This window comes from Saimiri boliviensis, chromosome 12, assembly GCF_048565385.1.
Source record: "Saimiri boliviensis isolate mSaiBol1 chromosome 12, mSaiBol1.pri, whole genome shotgun sequence".
In the NCBI taxonomy this organism is placed as follows: domain Eukaryota; kingdom Metazoa; phylum Chordata; class Mammalia; order Primates; family Cebidae; genus Saimiri; species Saimiri boliviensis.
The window spans coordinates 41,713,357-41,734,163 of record NC_133460.1 but is presented as its reverse complement, the minus strand read 5'-3'; the positions used below and the strand labels follow the sequence as shown (position 1 = coordinate 41,734,163).

General features: G+C 40.2%; 1 protein-coding gene and 1 long non-coding RNA gene across 6 annotated transcripts in view; one reads left to right on the top strand and one right to left on the bottom strand.

Annotated features, from left to right (window-relative positions):
• The first annotated feature begins 75 nt into the window (after positions 1–75).
• Positions 76–20,807, top strand: part of LOC141580575 (uncharacterized) — a 33,671-nt gene continuing 12,939 nt past the window's right edge. Inside the window, exons 1-2 of one of the 2 annotated variants that reach the window (XR_012512822.1) lie at positions 76–3,477; positions 6,482–6,599. This is a non-coding gene — a long non-coding RNA (uncharacterized LOC141580575). Of the gene's footprint in view, positions 3,478–6,478; positions 6,600–20,807 lie in introns of both variants that reach the window. The other variant, XR_012512823.1, reaches the window with a different exon arrangement.
• The window catches only part of ARID5B (AT-rich interaction domain 5B), a 196,643-nt gene continuing 182,643 nt past the window's right edge, over positions 6,808–20,807 (bottom strand). For all 4 annotated transcript variants that reach the window (XM_003928693.4, XM_074382283.1, XM_074382282.1 and 1 more), the window contains 2 exons: positions 17,281–17,479; positions 6,808–12,904 (listed from right to left, as the gene is read on the bottom strand). In XM_003928693.4, the coding sequence (XP_003928742.3) occupies positions 10,739–12,904; positions 17,281–17,479 (2,365 nt within the window). In that variant the 3' untranslated portion in view covers positions 6,808–10,738. The remainder of the gene's footprint in view (positions 12,905–17,280; positions 17,480–20,807) is intronic.

The window sequence follows — 20,807 nt, the reverse complement described above, 5'->3', positions numbered from 1 at the left end:
GCCCCAGATGGGGTAATTATAGACAAGTTACTTGCCCCTTCTGGGGCTTAGACAAAGTAACTTGCCTATAATTACCCCATTAGCAAGAGGTGGATCTTCATTCCATGCGTAAGTAGTTTTACAAAGTAGAAATTTTTCAAATATATAAAAATATGTCATAATATATCACTGTATTCTTTCTACCCAAATGCAATAAATATTAACATTTTGCTGTTTTGCTCTAGGTTTGAGGAGAAATAAAATGTTACAGTTAAAGGTTGTGTCCTCCTTCATCAGTCTCCTTCTCTCCTGGAGATAACTTGATGTTGATCTGTTGCTCTCTCTGTATGTATGTGTGTGTGTGTGTGTGTGTGTATATATATATATATATATATTCTCCTTAAAAATATATGTGTGTGTGTGTGTGTGTGTGTGTGTGTGTACTATATATATATATTTTTGTTTGTTTGTTTGTTTGTTTGTTTTTGTTTTTGTTTTTTGGGATGGAGTTTTGCTCTTTTCACCCAAGCTGGTGTACAGTGGCTCAATCTCAGCTCACTGCAACCTCCTTCTCCTGGATTCAAGTTATTCTCCTGCTTCAGCCTCCCGAGTAGCTGGGATTACAGGCATGCACCACCACGCCCAGCTTTTTTTTGTTTGTTTGTTTTTTTGTATTATTAGAAACAAGGTTTCACCATCTTGGTCAGGCTGGTCTCAAACTCCTGACCTCAGGTAATCAGACCACCTCGGCCTCCCAAAGTGCTGGGATTACAGGCGTGAGCCAATGCACCCAGCTGCTGTTTATATTTTTATATATTCATTAAATATATCCACAGACAGTATATAACTTATTAGTTTATGTTTTTAATTCTTATTACAAGATCCAAGCCTTTTTGCGAAGTGTTTTTTTCACTCACCATTGGGTTTTTGATACTTTTTTACAATTATATACAAATACTTAAAATAATTCATTTTAACTACTTTTCTTTTTTTGAGACAGAGCCTCACTCTATCACCCAGGCTGGAGTCCAGTGGTACAATCTCAGCTCACTGCAACCTCTGCCTCCCAGGTTCAAGCAATTCTCCTGCTCAACCTCCTGAGTAGCTGGGACTACAGGTGCGTGCCACCACACCTAGCTAATTTTCTGTATTTTTAGTAGAGACTGGGGTTTCACCATGTTGGCCAGGCTGATCTCGAACCCCTGACTTCAAGTGATTCACCTACCTTGGCCTCCCAAAGTGCTGGGATTTCAGGCGTTAGCCACTGCACCTGACCCATTTTAACTATTTTATATTATTCATTTATTTACTTGCCTATTCTTTACTGCCAACTTTTATGTTGTTTTTTGTCTGTGTATTTCCCTGGGTTTTATGACAACCAACATTGCAATAAACATCCCCATACTTTGGCCTTCTAACGTAAGTGTGGGAGTGCTCAGTATATATCTAAAAGTGTTCTTGCTAAGTTTATAGTAAGCACTAAGTGCATTTGCAACTACACTGGATTTTGCCAAGTTGCTTTCCAAATATTTTGCTAGATTTCTTCCTAGGTACCTTTTCTTTTCATTGCTATGGAAAATTTTTAAGTGTCATTTCAGTTGTCACTGGTGGATAAAAATGTTATGGACTTTGAATTTTTGAAACTCTTATATACAGCAAATTTGCTGATTTATCTATAAATTCTGTGATTTTCCAGATGAATAGTCTTATTGTTTATGAAAAATATCAATTTTGTTCCTTCCATTCCAAACCTTATACATTTTATTTCCTATTAATAGTCATATAATATGGCAAAATATCTATAGTACTATGTTAAATAAAAACAAAAATGTGACAGCAAATACCTTTGTGTTTTAAAAGCATGCTAAATGCTTTTAAATGTTTTGACTGTTTTAAAAGCATGCTAAAACAAACAAACAAAAAAAGCCAAACAAATCTTTGCTGATAGAAATCAGAATAGTGATTGCCTTCTGGGTCAGAGTGGGCCAAGTGACCAGAAAGTGTCATGAGAAAATGTTCTGCCAAAGTAGAATTGTATGATATTTTCTTCTTGGTCATGGTTACATTTGTCAAAATTCATTGAACTGTACACTTAAGAACTGTACATTTTACTGCCAATTTTCTTCTTAATTTCTAGGGCCTATTTGTACATTAGCCATATGACCCTTTTGGGATATAAGTTGCAGAAATTATTCCCAAAGTAAAATTTATATCTTAAATTTGCTTATTTTTTGCATATAGAAATTTTATTTTTATGCAGACACATTTTCAATCTTTTATAGTTTCTGAATTTTGAATCATAGGATGGCTTTTCCCCATGCAAATGTTATAAAACAATTATCTCACGTTCTCCTTAAGTCTTTTTTTATAATTTTATTTTGTATATTTAAATCTTTAATTCATTTGTAATTCATCTGTGTATTGTTTGAGGTTTGAATCCAACTTTTTTTTTTTTTTTGAGAAAGAATCTCACTCTGTCGCCAGGCTGGAGTACAGTGGCACAATCTTGGCTCACTGCAACCTCTGCCTCCCAGGTTCAAGCAATTCCCCTGCCTCAGCCTCCAGAGTAGCTGGGACTACAGGCACGTGCCCAGCTAATTTTTTGTATTTTAGTAGAGATGGGGTTTCACCATGTTGGCCAGGACGGTCTCGATCTCCTTGTGATCCACTCGCCTGGGCCTCCCAAAGTTTTGGGATTACAGGCATGAGCCACTGCGCCCAGCCCAATTTTTTTTTTCTACATGACTTCACATAGTATTTCATGAATAAAATTTCTAATATTTTACCATCTTTATATTTTCAGGATAAACTTCTGTGTTATAATGTAATATTTAAAAAACTTTCAAATATTGTATACGTATGTACACACACACATATATACACATGCATTGTTTGTGTGTACATAGATGAAAATAGGTATAAGCATAAACCCTTTTATAATTTGCTAAAATTTTTCTTAGGATTTCTGCCTCTGGTTTGTAAGTGTGATGGGTCTATATTTTCTTTCTCTTTCACTATCCTTATTAAATTTTGGTAATAAGGTCAAAATAAACTCATAAAAAGAATTGTGTCACTTTTCCTCTTTTTCCATTCTCAGAAACAGTTCTTAAAGCCATCTGAGCCTGGTGTTTTTTTGTGGGGAAATATTTAACTAGTGAACAAGTTCTTAGTTATGACTTTTATATTTCTTCTTGAGAAAATTTTGTTAATTTCTATTTTTCTATGAAATAGTGTTTCATCTAACTTTCCAATTTTTCAACTTAACACCATCCTCTAATAATTTTAAAAGTCTCTATTGTATTTTTCTTTCCTAGTACTGTTTATTGATGTCTTCTCTTTTTTTGTCCTCATGAATTTATTTTAAAACCTTAGGGTGCTCTGACTCAGTGTTTGCGCTGATTTCTGGAGTTTCAGGATTGGAGTGGGAGCTAATGAAGAAGATAAAATGCATATAGCAAGAACAAACTTCAAGAAAGAGTCTTCTAATACCCTGGGCAGGTACTGCCTATTTTGATAGGTCATCAAAAGCTCAGTTATTCCTTGTTTTTATCAACTGTAAAGTAGGAATATATTATAGTATATTATAGTATCTGCATGATGCAATGTTATGTGGATCAAATAAATTAATACAAAACAAACATTTAAAATATTGTTTGTCACATATAGAGCGGTCATTGATATCATTAGTAGTTGTTATCATTATGTGTAAAGAGGAAATAGAGTAACAAACCCAGGTTTGAACTAGGACCAAGACACTAAAAATATGTTGGTTGCGTGTCCTTCCACATTTGGTCCCTAGGTCCCCTCTCTACCTACCTGGCCATCATTGTTGCTCACACTGAATGCCCTCCCAGTCTCCATGGATAAATGTTGTAGTACCATGTAGTGAAGAAGAATGGCTGGAACATGGCCACATCTAATATTTCAAAGACTTTCTGGAAATTACAGTCAAGCCTCACACAATCATATTTAACATAAAATGCAGGGCTAAGTTAACAGATAACGTAAGTGTAGCCTTATCTTAATGTTTTCTAAATGATTAGTTGATTGAGCATTTAACTGGCTAAATATTTTTATATGATGTACAAATTTATATGATGTATAAATCTTGAATGAAAAATATTAAAGCCAATAGATAAAGTTTTGCTAGAAATAGGAATCATGTTATTTGCTTTAGTGTTTAGGTTAAAGTTTATGTGCAGATATTGGCTTATCTGTCATTGAGTCTATTAATATAGGCATGTTGACCAATTGGCCTTTCTAGAACTGTGCTGTCCAATAGAGTCACCACTAGCTACATGTGGCTACTGAAATTTAAATGAATAAAAATTAAGTAAAATTAAAGAGTCATTTTTTTTCATCACACTGAGCACATTGCAAGGGTTCAGTAGCCACATTGGCTATTAGCCACAATATTAGCCAACTCTAAATTATAGAAAATTTCCACCATCCCGGGAAATTCTAATGAACACCTCTGTTCTAGAGGGAGTGTCAATGATAATTAAAGTAGTAGTAGTTCCACCACCAAAGTACTAGTAGTTCTTGAACAAGTGCCTCCGGGAACAGATCACCTTGTTCTTCCTAAAGCTGGCGGAACGCTTGTGGTTATGGCTAGCATGATAAAAACAATTTGTTCTTCTGAGCAAGTTAAACAAGTGCTTTGCAATGCTATTTATCCTGAGAATTACCCTGGAGATTCCAAAATTCAGGTATTATGAATTAATGAAGCCCAAATTAATGTGATTTATTATATTCCCTAGGTCAATCTTGGAGGCTGAACTTTTTTTTTTTTGAGATGGGGTTTCATTCTTGTTGCCAAGGCTGTAATGCAATGGTACAATCTCATTTCACTGCAACCTCCACCCCACCAGTTCAAGTGATTCTCCTGCCTCAGCCTCCCAAGTAGCTGGGATTACATTGTTCCTGGCCAGAGGAAACCTCTGACCCCACTTCCACCTTCTGCCACTTACATACTTGTTGATATATGCATCACCTATTTCCTGGTCACTATCAGCCCTAAAACATGTGTCAACTTTGGCCACATTCCTAGAATAGACCTTGGGCTTGTCATTGCTTCTGCTCTGAGTGACCTCTTTAGCAAAAGCACCCCTTCTCTAACAGTATTTGCCAGCCAGCACCTGGCAAGAATGGATAACTTAACATGTTTCCTGTTGTATATGAATCAATGATCAGATCTACAAATGCTGAATGTGCCACAGGTGGAAGAACATTCTTCTGATGTACTCACAGCAAGTCACAAGATGGTGAAATACACGTGACTCAGAATGAGGGCCAGGGGACCATGAGGCTGTGTTTGTCGGTGCAGAATTAGCTAAGGAATGACAGCCAGTTAAGAAGAGGGTGCGGCTCCTAACAAGTTGCTGCAAATCCTGCCGACCCTGCTATGCATGGCCGGGTCCTTTGGAGTCAATAATGATGAGAAAAAGGATCCCATGGCTTTTACCAAAATACGTTTCTTTTCTCCTCTGAGTTGTGGTGACATGCTTGCTAGTAGCTTACTCTTTCCTGTCTATCAAAGCCATCCTGATCATAAGCCAAGGCACTCACCAAAGTTCTGTCCCCACACCTCTCCTCCCTCTCTAGGACTCATTAAGAAGGGGGCGCATAGGGTGTTGCTTTGTAAATGCCTCATTTCAACTCATGATAAGCTGAGCAAAGCCAAGGGAAGCTGGAGGCAGAGGATCTAGGGAAAAAAAGATGAGAAATTTTTGTCCATCACTACAAGGTCTATGATTAAAAGATGCAGACCTCAGAATATGCAGTTTTCCCAGATTTCTAACGCTTCCTGAATATCTTCCCACTACTTGCCCTATTTAATTCATCCCCATGTTTGCTCATTCCTCCTTCTAAATACCTCTGAAACATGTCCAATCTCCCCTTCCGTTACCTCCGTTGAAATGACCACCACCTCATTGCTGTTAGATTGCTCTCAAGCTGCCCTCACGCAACAGCCAGAGGGTGATAGTGAAAGACAAATCTTTCTTGCTTAGGATAAAGAGCACATTGATCTTGTCTATTGGGATCTACCCGGCTGGCCCCTGCTACGCTCTCTAATCTCACTCCTCCAACATTGCAATCAAGCCCCACAAGCTTTTCTCAGTTTCTCTGATAAGCCAAACTCATTCCTGCTTCAGGGCTTTGTACATGTGATACCCTGTGCTTCACCTACCCTTCTCCCAATTCCCTCCCTCTCATACTCGGTCAGTCACGTTAGTCACCACTTACTTCCTTTTGGTGTGTCATTTTACTCATCAAACTCCTCTCTCTTGGAACTCAGTCATACTAAAGTTTTGAATTTATAGGAATGACTATTTGATTAACTCTCTTTCCCATAAGATTTAAAAGCTCCCAGAGACATTATTTTACTTTCACTTACCATTGTATTTCCAGCTCCTAATACTATGCTTGGCAATTGGGGCATGAGTAAATTTTTGTTGACCAAATAAAAAAACAGTAACTTTTGTGATTATCCTACCAGCAGAGGAGGACGGTATACAAAGGAAGTACACAGATGAGAGCCCTGGCTGCAAATCCTGACTCTGCCATCTGTTGGCTGATCTTGGACCAGTTGATTTACCTCTCTACACTTTAGTTTTCTCGTAAGTAAAAATGGGTATAACCATATTTACATGAAGTTGTGGAGATAAGCGATAACATTGCCAACTGGGCACCCACTAGGTTAGTGAACTACAGACATTGCTATCATTATTGGTTATCATGCAATTTAGACACATGGGGTGGAAAGTCTTCTGGGGAGGCCGCAGGCTCCTCAGGAAGAGTGACAGATTACTCACACCCAAAAGGAAACAGATAGTAACATTTTTTATTAAATATTACAGTGGATCAAAAAGTACAAAATATCTCTTGCCTGCTATGTGATTGGGAAACTATTGGCACGTAATACAGTATCAAAAGCAGTAATAAGTACAATTTGGAAAACATACAAAATTGAGTGTTTATAGTTGGCTCAGCATTCTTCTGGTAGTGTTTAAACTAATGCAAAGGTTACTCAATAACCTCTCCATTGGGAAACTATATAATATCACTGGGCCATGTTGCTATTTACAAATAATCACCTTACAGAGCATAGAGGTTACATAGCTGGAATCACCAAAAGTATACAATATTTACAACACAGGAAAGTTTAAAAAAGTATAAACAGCCAAGAGATTATGCTGCTATTCTTCAGACATATTTCAACCATGAGGAGACAGGCAGAATATCAAATACACTAACAGCCAACACTGGACTTTTAAGTGCTCAAGATAATCATTGCAATGGTGTGGGTCTCACCAGGGCAAACTCATTCCCATTTCTCTTTAAAATTGGGACAAGAGTAAAACTAGACCAGATGGGACTTGGCTGACCACCACCAAATGTGACTTTGTGGGACGATAAGTGAAGAGAAATAAACAGTTCTCTTTGAAGGCACACTACATAAAATATTTTTGTGGGACCACCTCGAAATTTCCATCAGACACATCAACACAGTGAAATACAGTACTTGAGAATTCATGCACCAGGTCAGAAAGTTGTAAAGTTAACATCGAGTTTTAACAAACCCTTCTGTATATGCCCTGATAAACAAGTGAACTTAAGAGCTTCTAGCTAGTAAATAAATAAGTCAGTCCTGTGGCAAATATTACAAGTTCGAATCACTTACTAGAAGAATATTTAATTCTGAAACTCGGTTGGGCTGTTTTTTTTTTTTTTCATGTGGCGTTGCCAAACGTTAAATCAGAAGTTGCATGGAAAGTTTTTTTAAAAATATTATTTAGAATCTCCAAATCTCCAATAAATCAAAGACTTACTGCATTTTGAATTGCAACATTTCTTGGAAGCCACACTCAGTAAATAGATTTATGACTCCACTGCCAATTCGATTCCACAGTTTCCTTTACAGAATTACCAATAACAATGGTTTGATTGCACAAAGAAAGGCTTGTGCAATTCCATTCAATAATAAGGCCCCTTGAACTCAAACAATGCAAACAAAGCCTTATTTAAGACATTTTAAAACGTTGTTCTCAGCCAATGAAGAATTCAATGGTCTTTTTGAACAATTTCCAAGATCTCTGTTCAGAGTTTTAAAACAAATAACACACTGCTTCTGTTGGGAATGCATACCCCCATTTCTCTTTATTTGTCCTGATGTTTTGCCGAGGGTATGAGCTTCCTCAGACAGAAACAGTGAGTCTCCTCTCGGAAGAGATGAGAAAAACAAAAGCTGGACTATGTTAACATTGTTTGAAAATGGTGTGATCGAATTCCAACATGATGAAACCAGACTGAAATCATTGCAGTGGAAAAAACAAATGCCCCATATTCCAAATAGGTGAGCTCCACTGGGGACAGATGGCTCCCCCTTTCTTTTGAGACACGAAGTCATAGAAACCACATATGATCTAGCCCATGTCTGCTGCAGAGCCACCGAGGTTTCCTTTCTCTTCCATGTTCTCCGATTCTGTGACCATTCAATCTAGTGCAATTTTCTTATTATATGTGTCCTGGCTAGCATCTTGCCAGCCAGCTGGAATTGAGATTTTTTTCCCCCTTCTAGCTTGTGCAATAGCAGGATAATCTGCACTCACACATTTATAATCTAAATTCTACTAGTCTATCTATGGTTCTATTAAATATATATATATATATATATTATTCCACAGGAAGGTAAATAATTAATTGAAGCAAATGGAACTCTTAACACTGGATCTCTACATTCTTTTGTTTCCACCTTTGGATATTAAGTATGTTACACTGAATATTTGGCTTCATATCATGGAGACATCTCAATACAAATGCACGGCATGCATGGCTTTGTTTAAGAGCCGCAGTTTCACTGTTATCAGTTTTGACTATTTTGCAGTCGAGTTACCTATTTAGAAGTTGAAAATTGTCATCAATTTTCCCAGAATTAAATATCTCAGAGGTATAAGACTTAGTTAACTATGGTTCTAAAGTCTACCGGTAGTGTTGCGGGAGGGGCACAGTGGGCTGGGGAGTTCATCCAAGCGGTCTTCAGCAGGGATGGGACTTGGGGAGGAAATCCACTCTCTGTATCCATTGACTTTTAATTAATACAGTTTGAAAATGCGTCCACCTTAATGTTACATCTCAGTAGCAAATGCAGTAACGTGGTAAGAATGACAATGGACATTCTCCACATCTTTTCACTGCCTGAGCAGCTTGACCATTTACTTCCAACAAGAAAAGAAACCAGAAAGCGGACTGTATTGCCAGGTGGTTAAAAACATGACTCAAACCACCGTGTGTGTGTGTGTGTGTGTGTGTGTGTGTGTGTGCGCGCGCGCGCGCAAAATCATGCCCCATAAGCCCAAAGAGGATGACTTTCCTTTTGAAAAGGCTAATCCAGTATGTCAACTATCCCCAAAGTTGTGGCCTGGGAGATTCTTCTTGGGAATGACAAGAAACCAACTCGATGAAAACAAGTGACTGCTTACTACTCAAAAGACCAAGGCTAGAGAAGCTATCAGGACTGCAACGGCTCCTCTTCTGGCCAGTTGAGCTCCATCCTCTTCCCAACCCCCTTTCCCAGACCATTTAAAGGAATCGGTGCCAATGCCAATGTAAATCATTTTGGCTCCTGTTCTAATTTCTGAAATTCCTAAAATATCTGTGCAGCCCACAAATATGTCCTCTAGACTCTGTTGTTATTCGGCAGCTTGCTGCCAGTGAGGTTTTTGTTTTTATGATTCCTCTGGTATGTAGGACAGTTTCACAGCCTAGATAAGGTAAGTACAATGCTCAATATTTTCACAGAACCCAATACTTCAAAGCAAAGCATTTGGCTGGGTAAGCAGTGTATAAGCTCTTTCAACTATGCCATTTATGAGGAACAAATCCTTAAGTTGCGGATCTACAGAGGAACGTTCTTTGCACTATTGTGTGCTTGACTGTTTCTTTTTCATTTGTTCCACTAGAATCAGTTGCTTCAATTTGTAAACAATAACTTTACCACCCAAAGCTGCTCAAAATAAGATGTGGAAAAATTACAAACACATATCAACAACTAGGACAGTCAGCCAGCCTCGAAAACAAAAACAAAAACAAGAAGACTTGCAAACAAAAGTGATACCGTTTAATTAAAAAAAAAAAAAAAAAAAAAAGGGGGGGGATGAGAAAGGAGAAAATGGAACTACCTGTATATAAATTAGGTGAGCAAACAGTGATACGGGTAGTTTTATGAAGCAAATATATACAGTCAATTTAACAGTGTTTACTTCTCTGGATTGTTTAATAGTGTCAAAATGAAAGATCTATTGAAGTTTCACTATACATTGCATTGATTGAAACTTGGAGAGTTTTATGAAAAAGAGGGGCATCCCTTGGCATCTGTTTGCCAGTCTTCCTTGCCCCTTCCTTTGAAATGCCTGCCCCTTTTTTGCCCAGATTGTTTCCTGACCATCCAAACTCAGATGGGGTCCTCTAAGTTTTTCCTACATATTCACAAATCCCTTTACAAGGCCCAGTGCGAAATGAATGATCTGGAGGTGCCTGGGCATCTGTGTTGGAAGGGAGTCAATACTGACCAGCCAAGGCTGGAGTTGTCCCACAAAAATCAGGCATGTTCACCTCCCCTCTGGGCCCCTACAGCTGGGACTGATCATAGCCCCAGATTAGAAGAAATACTGACTTCTAACTCTATAAGCCAGCCCGCCTGGGTAAGGAGTGAAGCTCTGTTGGCCATGCCGCTTTGGACTGCTGGGCGGAACTGAGCCTACAGTTTTGTGCTGGGGTGCACGGATGACAGCTGGGAAGATGGAAAGGCAGCTTGAGGATTTATAGCAGCTAAAGGGTAAATGCTGTTATGCAAAAGGTCCCCATATGAACTTCCTACAGGTGTAGCCGCAGCCAAGTGTCTGTACAGCTGCTGAGAATTTGTCGGCGATGTAAAAATTCCTCTTTGCATCACAAGCGAGTGGAAAGCCAGGGGCTGCATGAGCGGAGAAAGCACAGTCTGGTTTTTCAAGTACTGCAGAGAATGAGAGTACCCAGCCGGGAGCCTGGAGTTAAGGTCCGAGTTACACAGGCTCCCGGAATACAGACCTGGGAAGATAGGGGAGGAGAGGGGAAGCTTGTGGCCTTCTGATCCGCCCCCGGAATGCCCACTGTGCGCTGCCTTGCTGCCTTCACTCTCCTGCTCAGAGGCCTTCTCCTTCCCAGAGACCTCCTTGCATGGGTCTAGGGGAGACACTGCCCGCGCCTTTTTCCCTGCAATCACAAGGTCCAAATCCTCCAGGCTGCGCTTGATCGGCCGTGCCGCCCCAATGTTCTGCGGACTCATTTTCCGGTGCAGGATTGGGTGGACCATGCCTTCCATCTTCCTGAAATTCTCCAGTCTCACATGGTGAGTTTTTCCTGATCTTGAAAGTGATTCGGGGTATTTTTTAGGGCCCGACATGGTCATGGGTGATACCCGACAGGCTTTGGGGTGACAGTCTCGACTCTGGCTACCTAAGACCTGGAACTGGGAGACGCCTTTGCTCTCCTGGGGTCCTGTGGCTGAGTGAGCCAGGCCCAGGACCTTGCCGGTAGGTTTGTGCGGGTTCTTGGGAAGGCTCAGATCTGTAGGCTGATCATCTGTAGCAGATTCTGCTACCGCTGACTTTTTGTCTTGCAGGTGCAGGGACGTAAGATAATTTACATGGAGCTTTTCTTGGTGTCTGTGGGAAGGAAAAGAACTGTTTTCCGATTCCCTGTACATGTCCCTGGACGGGTATTTGGATGTCTGTTCATTGTGAAGATGGTGCTCAGTATGTCTGTAGAGGCTGTGGAGATGAGGGGACGAGTAGAAGTCTGCCAGGAAGCTAGGCATGTGGGAATGGGGAAGGGCCCTTTTCTCTAAGAGTTTATCCTTGCCCTCCTGAATTTCTTGCTTCAGGACGTAGGAGTCAGCAAGGGGGTTAAGGTGGTGCTTGGAGAAGCTGCAGCGGTGGGGATCTGACCGACTCAGTTTCTCGTGCTTAAAGATGTCGTTGATGGTCTTTCTTTCTTCTGAGGGCTTGCTTTTGAAACTCTGGACATGCTGAATGACTGATGGCCGGCTGACTGCCATATGGTCAGCGCTTTGGCCATGGTGGGCCTGGGACAAACTGGAACACAAGTCATCTCTAGCCATCAGTTTCTTTTTGCTGATCAATGGGGGTGGGGAGCCGTAGGGGTAGCTGTTGGAGAGGCTGGCCCCACTTACTTGGGACAAAAGCTTTTTCTTGGCCAGTGGGGACATGATGCCTGGGTTGCCCCTGGAGTAGAGCAAGGGTGTGTAATTCAGTCCATGGTTCTCGTTCATGGGCCCCGTCAAGTCTTTGTCTTTGAACATGTCAAACGACTGGACCACGAGGACCTTTGGGGTCTGCTTGAGCGCATTGTGGATGTCCTCACTGCCCAACTGGTCCACCTTCACAGTGCAGTTGGCGATGTAATCCGCCATGGCGGGCAGTTTGTCGTCCTCCATCTCATTCTGGTTTGCCAGCGGCGGCTGTGTGGTGGGGAAGCTGGGGAAGGATGCTTCTTGGAGTTCGTTTTCAGAGCTCTCTGTAAAACAGCAGGGTTTAGATTCTTGTTTTGAGTCCACCAGGGCACTGGGAGAGGTGAGTGGCTGTTTGCTGGCCCCAGGGCCCAAGGTTGGATCTTTTTCTGGGGTCAGAGGAGCACTTGGGAGTGGAGGTGTGGGCCCCTTCTCTCCGGCCTCCTCTGCCACCTTCTCACTGTTGGAACCTTGGTCTGTTTCATTGTCCTTCTCTGGGTCTACCCTGGATGCCAAGGGCTTTGCTGAAAATTCCTGATAACCTTCTATTTTTTTCTTCATGTCTGCTGCTGGGAGAGGCTCCGTGATGCTTTTCTGGCTTAAAGTCTCTTGTTCTTTTTCTTGCTCTGATGAAACCTGGTAACATATTTGAAAAGACAGTCAGAAGAAAACCAAATACACTGACACGTTTTGCTATGAAATAAAATATTCCACATAGCAGTTTACTTGAAAACAGGCTTGTCAATCAGCTCATGAAGTTTCTGTAAAGCTTTATTACTCTCCAATCATGGCTCTAAACAAAGAAATCTAAATTACAGAAACATTAGGGGAAATATGCATATTCACTTCAGTCCCTTATGAGACACCTATCAAAATAGCAAAGTGTTATGTACTGATGGTATACAATCATATCACTCCCTGATTCTAAAATATAGTTTAATTCTAAGGTTGTCTTCCTGTCAAATCAGTCAATTATCCAAATGGGTTTTAAATTACATGTTGTGTTTTATGATACTCCTGAGAAAGATTTTTTTTTTTTCAAGCATTTCTCTTTCAAAAATCCAACCAACCCATGTCAACAACAAACAAGGAACCTACTGCAACACCTTGCTTTTCTTTAACAGGGCAAATCCCTTCCCAGTGTATTCAGTACGATGCACTGAAGATTAGTAATGCATAAGAGTTAATAATTTCTACTCAGGGCCAGATGACAGACATGCAGATGATGCTAAAATATTGACAAAGTATGAAGATTTCTTGGCAACCTGTCTACCTGAGGGACAGAGAAGACTAAGTCTTTCTAGGTTGCAGCAAACTATGTTTCTATTAAAGCCCAAAATGTAGTTGTCAAAATTCAGACAATCAGTGCTACCACAAATAGAGCTTTGCTGTGCAGTGAAATAAATTCTAGTCAATGAGATAGATGCTCCTTATGTGACCCTACTGACAGAAGTTGTGGGTACCAATTTAATGCATTTACTGCATTATGTAGCCATGTCAACTTTGACCTTAGAAGGTCATTTTAACTTTCCATCTGTGACCCAACTGACTGACAAGCCCTTTCAAAACTGCTGTCATTCTGCTTTGACATGTCTTAGCACAGCAGTCACAAAACAGTTGTACTGAGCTAGTCTTTTTCCCATCCTCCTTCCGTCTCATCCCTTGAACTCTGTTCTTCTCTGTTAAGAAAAGAAGTGCTTGTAATCCCAGCACTTAAGGAGGCTGAGGCAGCAGATCACCTGAGGTCAGGGGTTCAAGACCAACCTGGTCAACATGGTGAAACCCTGTCTCTACTAAAAATACAAAAATTAGCTGGGCATGGTGGCGGGTGCCCGTAATCCCAGCCTGGTCAACATGGTGAAACCCTGCCTCTGATAAAAACATAAAAGTTATCTGGGCATGGTGGCAGGTATCGGTAATACCAGCATCTTGGGAGGCTGAGGCAGGAGAATTGCTTGAACTCAGGAGGTGGAGGTTGCAGTGAGCCGAGAGTATGCCACTGCACTCTAGCCTGGACAGCAAGAGTGAAACGCTGTCAAAAAAAAAAAAAAAAAAAAAAAAGGAAAGAAAGAAGTATCTGCCACATTAGCATCGTTGGGTAAGATTGAGGCTGCTGTTTTAAGAATACATAGGAATGAAAGTTTTAAGAAATCACACCCATTTCATATTTTTCCTCAAATCCCCTTTAAAAATCCTTGAATTTTAGGGATATGTTATACCTAAGAGTCTTTGCTTATCATCATTTCTTTTCTGTTTTCGTACGAATAGCTGCCCTTTCCAGTACAAATATCATTACTTGTTCTACATTAATAATCATCATTAGTCTCTTGAGCTTATACATGACATAAAAATACAGAAATATGAGTATGGCAAGGGAAAATGGCAAACTGCATCCAATTGTTAGCTTCTTATGGGACTATAGTTTGAAACAGGACAATGAGGGATACTCAGTCCCACCGAAGTTTCTATGATGTAGACCTGCAGTTACATTGGAGTCCCATGCTTCGGGTTGTAAAACAGGTTTAGTAAGTTTTTGAAAGCTAGGCAGAAAAAAGTAAAGGACTCTTTTTCTAGGAGAGCATTTTATGAACTGCTTAGTATGCTAAATGTTACCTTCCCACCATGCAACTTGCAGTCCCATCACCTGAATATAGTGGATTTAACTAGAGGGAATTTATTACCCTTTCTATCTCCATTGAGTTCACTGCTTCATATTGAAAACACCAAAAAGTAAAAACAATGACAACAATAAAATTCAAACCAACAACCCCAAATAGAGTCAATGAGAAAAAATATACCTGGCTAATAACATGGTTCTATGTTGGAGGTGGGAAGAAATTCGTATTATAAGGTCAGCCTTGGAGAGGGTAGGAGACCCCATGAGGTTTAGATAACCTCATGACAACCTTTGAAACTTGAGACACTTACTTACAGCTCCCTGAAGGGAAGAGTTGGAGCTTACAGAAAGCAGACAGCCTAACAGTTTTAAAGGTTTCTATGGACTACAGGGAGTAAGGCTCCACTCTTGGGAACGGTCATCTCCCAAGCTGATAGGCTCAATGCATAGGCTAAGGATTCCTCCTACCATTCACAAACCAGCCATTTCCAACTTAATCCCCAAAGTGGAGACATTCAAGGGTCAGCTGTCCCCTTGGTCCTCAGTTTGTCCCCTGGTGCTTTGTGTACATATGGCAGCTAATAGAACGCATTCATCTGAAACCCTATAATAAATCACTAGGCCAAAAGTATAAAGGAAAGATGGAATGCAAGCATGCCCTTGGAATTTCCTTGCTTTTGGCCATTTATGTTGCAAGCTTGCAGATGTTTAGAAATCTGCATCATCTGGCCAGGGACGGTGGCTCACGCCTGTAATCCCAGCATGTTGGGAGGCTGAGGCAGGTGGATCATTTGAGGTCAGGAATTCGAGCCTGACCAACATGGTGAAACCCTGTCTCTACTAAAAATACAAAAAAAATTAGTCAGGCGTGGTGGCAGCTGAGGCAGGAGAATCACTTGAACTTGGGAAATAGAGGTTACAGTGAGCTGAGACAGTACCACTGCATCCAGCCTGGGTAACAGAGACTCCATCTCAAAAGAAAGAGGAAAGAAATTGCATCATCTTCCTCCTTCCCCTTTTTGGTTACTAGAGCTTAAAATAATTATGAAACTTAATAAAAACAACCCCACAAATTTCTCTTCTTGGTATCAATACTATCTTGTTATGTAACAATCAGTTGGGTAAGCTGATGTCTAGATGGGAGTTTGGTGCGGGTTGTACATGTGGAATTTAAACCAGTGTTTAATTGCAGAGCCTCTTATGTGTTCATTATAAACCTGAGTTTTTTAGGGGGTATTTAATATCAGCACCAAAATTCCCTCTGGGGTTGAATCCTAGAACATGCTGTCTCCAAATGTGGCTGCTAAGTTGTTTTTTTTTTGTTGTTATTTTTTAATGGGCAGCAAGGACTTTTATTATTCATGTTGAAACAGAGCCCAGATCAGCCTACATGACTGGCTGTGTGCTGGTGGCCATGGCTTCTACCAAAGGGCTGTTGGAGGCTGTGGGTACCTGGAGCTTGTTTTAAAAGGTTCAGAAACTACCTCTTAATATGAAAAATAATAATGGTTTCAGAGGAACCATTTCAAAATTCCTCTATAAATAATATGCACTTAAGATTTTTCTACATTGATCTCAACCCAAGGCTGTTGTACAGAGATCAATTATGGAAGACAAACACATTTCTCAAGTTTTCAGGAGAGTCTTGCAGATACAGCACAGTGATTCCAACATCACTCTTTCCTAGACCCCCCAAAGTATTTTTTTTTTGAGACAGGGTCTCACTCTGTCACCCAGGCAGGAGTGCAGTGGTGTAATCATGGCTCACTGCAACCTTTACCTTCCAGGGCTCAGGTTATCCTCCCACCTCAGCCTCCCAAGTAGCTGGGACCACAGGTGTACACCACCACACCTGACTAATATTTTGTATTTTTTTTGTAGAGATTGGGTTTCGCCATGTTGCCCAGGCTCCTGTTGAATTCCTGGGCTCAAGCAATCCACCTGCCCTAGCCTCCGAAAGTGCTGGGATTACAGGCATGAGCCACCATGTCCGGCCCCAAAGTATGTTTTAAAGTCACACCAGCTCCTCAGATTGGCTGGCTGTGAAATGGCAAGAAGCCATGTTTTCACAGTAAAATTCTTTGATGTTAGTGTAGCTCTAGCTCCTTCTCTCTTGAAGCCTGAGCATTTGCTGTCAGTTTTCTACAGGATGTTTGCATCTTTCTAGAGTCGATTCCTGGCTTGTCCCATTCAATACCAGGCACCACGTTTCAACTCACGAGCAAACTGAAAGGTTTTCAGGAATTGGGGAACTATGTGGGAAGCTATGAAGCTTAGATGTCTTGGTTTCTTTATCAAGACATCTAACTGTGCAGGGACACAGCTCAGGGCTCCAGAAGGACCTCGAGGCAGGACATGTCCTCCAGAGGTATTTATGTGGAGCAAAGCAACTCACCTCTACTGTATCCTGGGGCTTTGGGGCATTTTCTTTTTCTTTCTTGCTTTTAGGTATTTCATGTTTGATGCGTTTGGTTCCAGATGCTTTTGTTTTGTTCTCATTTTCCTGTGAACTGTTCTCCTGTTTCCGAGGTTTGATTGGAGGCAGGGGCTTATCTTCTTCTCCTTTAATAAACCTTTCATATGGTAGGATTAATCTAAAAGGATAACAGAAGAGATGATCGGACAGTTGAGTAATTCCAGTAGCATCAATGCTTCGGGGGTTTACTTTCTTTTATCAATATCAGCAACTTATTAAATGACTTCATCTCCAATGACACTGCTGTACTTCTATAAACCTACTCCACACTTCAGTGCCCTGTTTCGTTGGTCAAAATCAGTACCTGGTAACTGAATACTTCTCGGCAAGACCTCTTTTTAGTTTTGTGGGTCTATATACCAAGATACCAATGGAAACTTCCAGCATTAATAATATCTTCATCACTCCCCATGGAACCTGGCTAAGTGTCAACAAAATCACAACAATGATGCTAGCTGCTTTACCAGTCCATCAACAACTATTTATTGAGCACATACTACAGGCAGTGTTCTAGGTATTGAGACACAGCCGTGAACCAAACACTCAAAGCCTCTGAGCTCATGAAGCTTATACTCTAGCAGGTACTAGCATGTGCCAGGTACATTTAGAGATTATTTCTTGTAAACTCCACAACATATTATTCTCTTTTTAACATATGAGAAAATTGAGGCCTAAAAAGGTTAAACAATTTGCCTCAGAGTCATACCATTTGTTAGAGGTGAGATTTGAACCTAGTTCTGCCCATCTGAAAATAGTTCTGCCCATCTGAAAATATTTTATTTTCATTCATGTCGAAATACAGATGAAACATCTAAGACAAAAAGGTCAATGAGAGGCAGGCACAGTGTGGCCAAGAGACAACTCTCTTACCCCACAGCTCTGAGTGGGGAAGGGGACTCCATTGAGAGCTCTGTTTTAGGGTGCAAAGTTAAGCCCCAGTGAGAAGGAAGGCAGACAGACTATGCAAGCCACAAAAACCAGAGGGCTGAAAATTTCAAGCATTTTAATTATATAACTTTTTTAAACAAAGTACATAAAATTGCTCTAAAAAGAGAAACATCAAACAGCTCTAGTTTTAATCTGTTTTCCCTTTGCAACATAGCTCTTTATCTGAAAGGGAAAAATAGCTGATGTAATTAAAAGGGATGGATTGCATTACAATCTCAGTTTCAACTTCAGTGATTAAAGTTTTTCTAATGCATTTGGTATGATTAATGACTCACTGTGGGATTAATATAAGACTCAGCCTTAAAAATATGAACTTTAATACAGCAAACATAATTTGTTTTAAATAAGACAAGTTGACTCAATGGAGAAAATGTACTTGGCTAATAAACATCATAAATCTGTTCAAATATTGGGGATCCTCATTATTTTTAAACTAAGATTCCCAGGCAAAAACTTGCTCGGTCTGGATATTGGTTTGCTCTCCTAAAAGGTGTTTCTGTGCATGGTATTTGGATCTCAACTGCTTACCCATACACTACTATTCAGGTTTGAGAGTACAGATGTGGGGACATTTGTGATCCTAATATTTTGCTCTTTAATAAAATACCAATAAAATTATGGGAAAATCAGATCCCAATTTATAGCATATTAGAAACAAAATTCATTTACTGAGCATGCTTGGACAAGGTATGAACAAGGAGGCGTGAATAATACTTTGGAGCCCCACATCTGGCAGTTGGCCAGCCATGAAGATCAACACAGCCCATGGGGAATAGTTATCTTCAGATCCCATTACAAACTGAGTTTAAACATGTTACAGCTGCTAAAACTGGAAACTGCCCTCCCTATGTAGACTTACTAAAATAATATATGGCTGCCAAATACCTGCTTCCCACTGTAATATTACAGTTAATGTTTATATAATAAAAAGCATAACTAAGCAGAAAAAGAGAGAAAAAAGCAATCCTGTTCATACTTGAATTTATTCTGTCTCATCTGTAAAGTCCCCAGCGTTCCCCCCAATTCCTTTTTTCTGCCTGGTTCTGCCAGGGATTTTATCCTCTTCAATATTGGCAGATTGGGGAATTTTGTCCGGGAGCAAAATGTATTGAATATTTTAAACGGGAAAGATATTTTAAATTGACTTTAATGAAAACATATTTTATTGTTGGGACAGATAGGTTTGTTTTACTTTTGTTTTGTTGCCATGGGAACTCAAAGAGCAATGAAGTCTGGGTATTCCAATGATTGCAATTACTGGTATCACCCTTCCCCCAACTTCATTTTCTGAGGGAGATGGTGACACCATGGGGGACCCTCTTTACTGAGAAGAATGACAGCATTACCTCTGAGTGTGGGGAGGGGAAGGAGGGAAAGCAGAGAATTGGGTGGGAGAGATACCCCAGGGACCCCCAGGACCCCTCGCTCTGGGTTCCAAGAGCCTTGGGCCAACCTGGCTCTCTAGATGTGTGCTAAGGAGACTTTAATTTCCTTTTCTAATTTTGCAGGTTCACAAAGCAGGGCACCATTTTCATTTCAGTTCCCCCTTTTTTTTTTTTTTTTTTTTTCATTTTTTCCTTTCTTTCTTTCTTTTTTTTTTTTTTTTTCCTCTCCTTCACCCAACTCAGCAGCTGGCTAGCTGACAGCAGTAAAAAATACATTTCACTTTGCTGGTCAAAGGCCTAAAGCCAGAAGCAGGAAATCTGGAATTAAATGTTTCTTGTATCTGGAAAGAGGCATGACTAAGGTAAAACTGAATCCAAACACAAGCCCTGCTTGTTTAAGGCTTCCAGAGAGTATATGAGAGTATGTGAGTGTGAAACTGTGTGTGTGTGTGTGTGTGTGTGTGTGTGTGTGTGTGTGTGTAAAGGTCAACTGTTTTTTTTCCCTGTCTAAATCATTGAAAGATAATTATAGTGGCTCGGGGAAAAAAGGCTCCTAAAATAAAACAAGGCAGAAGCTAAAAGGAAGCAAGTAGAAATATGACCAGCTAAGCTTTGAAGAACAGGGCACAGTCTCACACGGCACACAATCGCTACTTCATATAGTGATTTCTGTTTAGTGCAATTTTCACTGATTGTTTTTTCAGTTATCCTGTCATGGTACAATACAATTACCCCACAGGATATGATCTTACCATTTGATTATTAGAATTTTTTACAGTACAAAAGGACGAAAGCTATTATAGGTTCCTGAACATTTAAACATTCAATGTACATGTGGTACCATTAAAAACAGGTTAGCCTTAGATTAGGTCAACATTGCTCAATGTAGAAAGCTGAATAGGTTTGTATTATATAAAGAATTTAGTAAAATGCACCATGCCTGTGCTTCGAAGATGATTATTTCTCAAATATTTGTAGCAGAGCAAAGATTTAATCAGTTTCTAAACTGTACAGATAAAAGCAAACATTCACTCCAACCCCAAGAATTTATTACACAGAAGAAGTATTTTCAATGGACTGCAACTCTAAGAATGGGGGCTGGGGTTTGGGTGG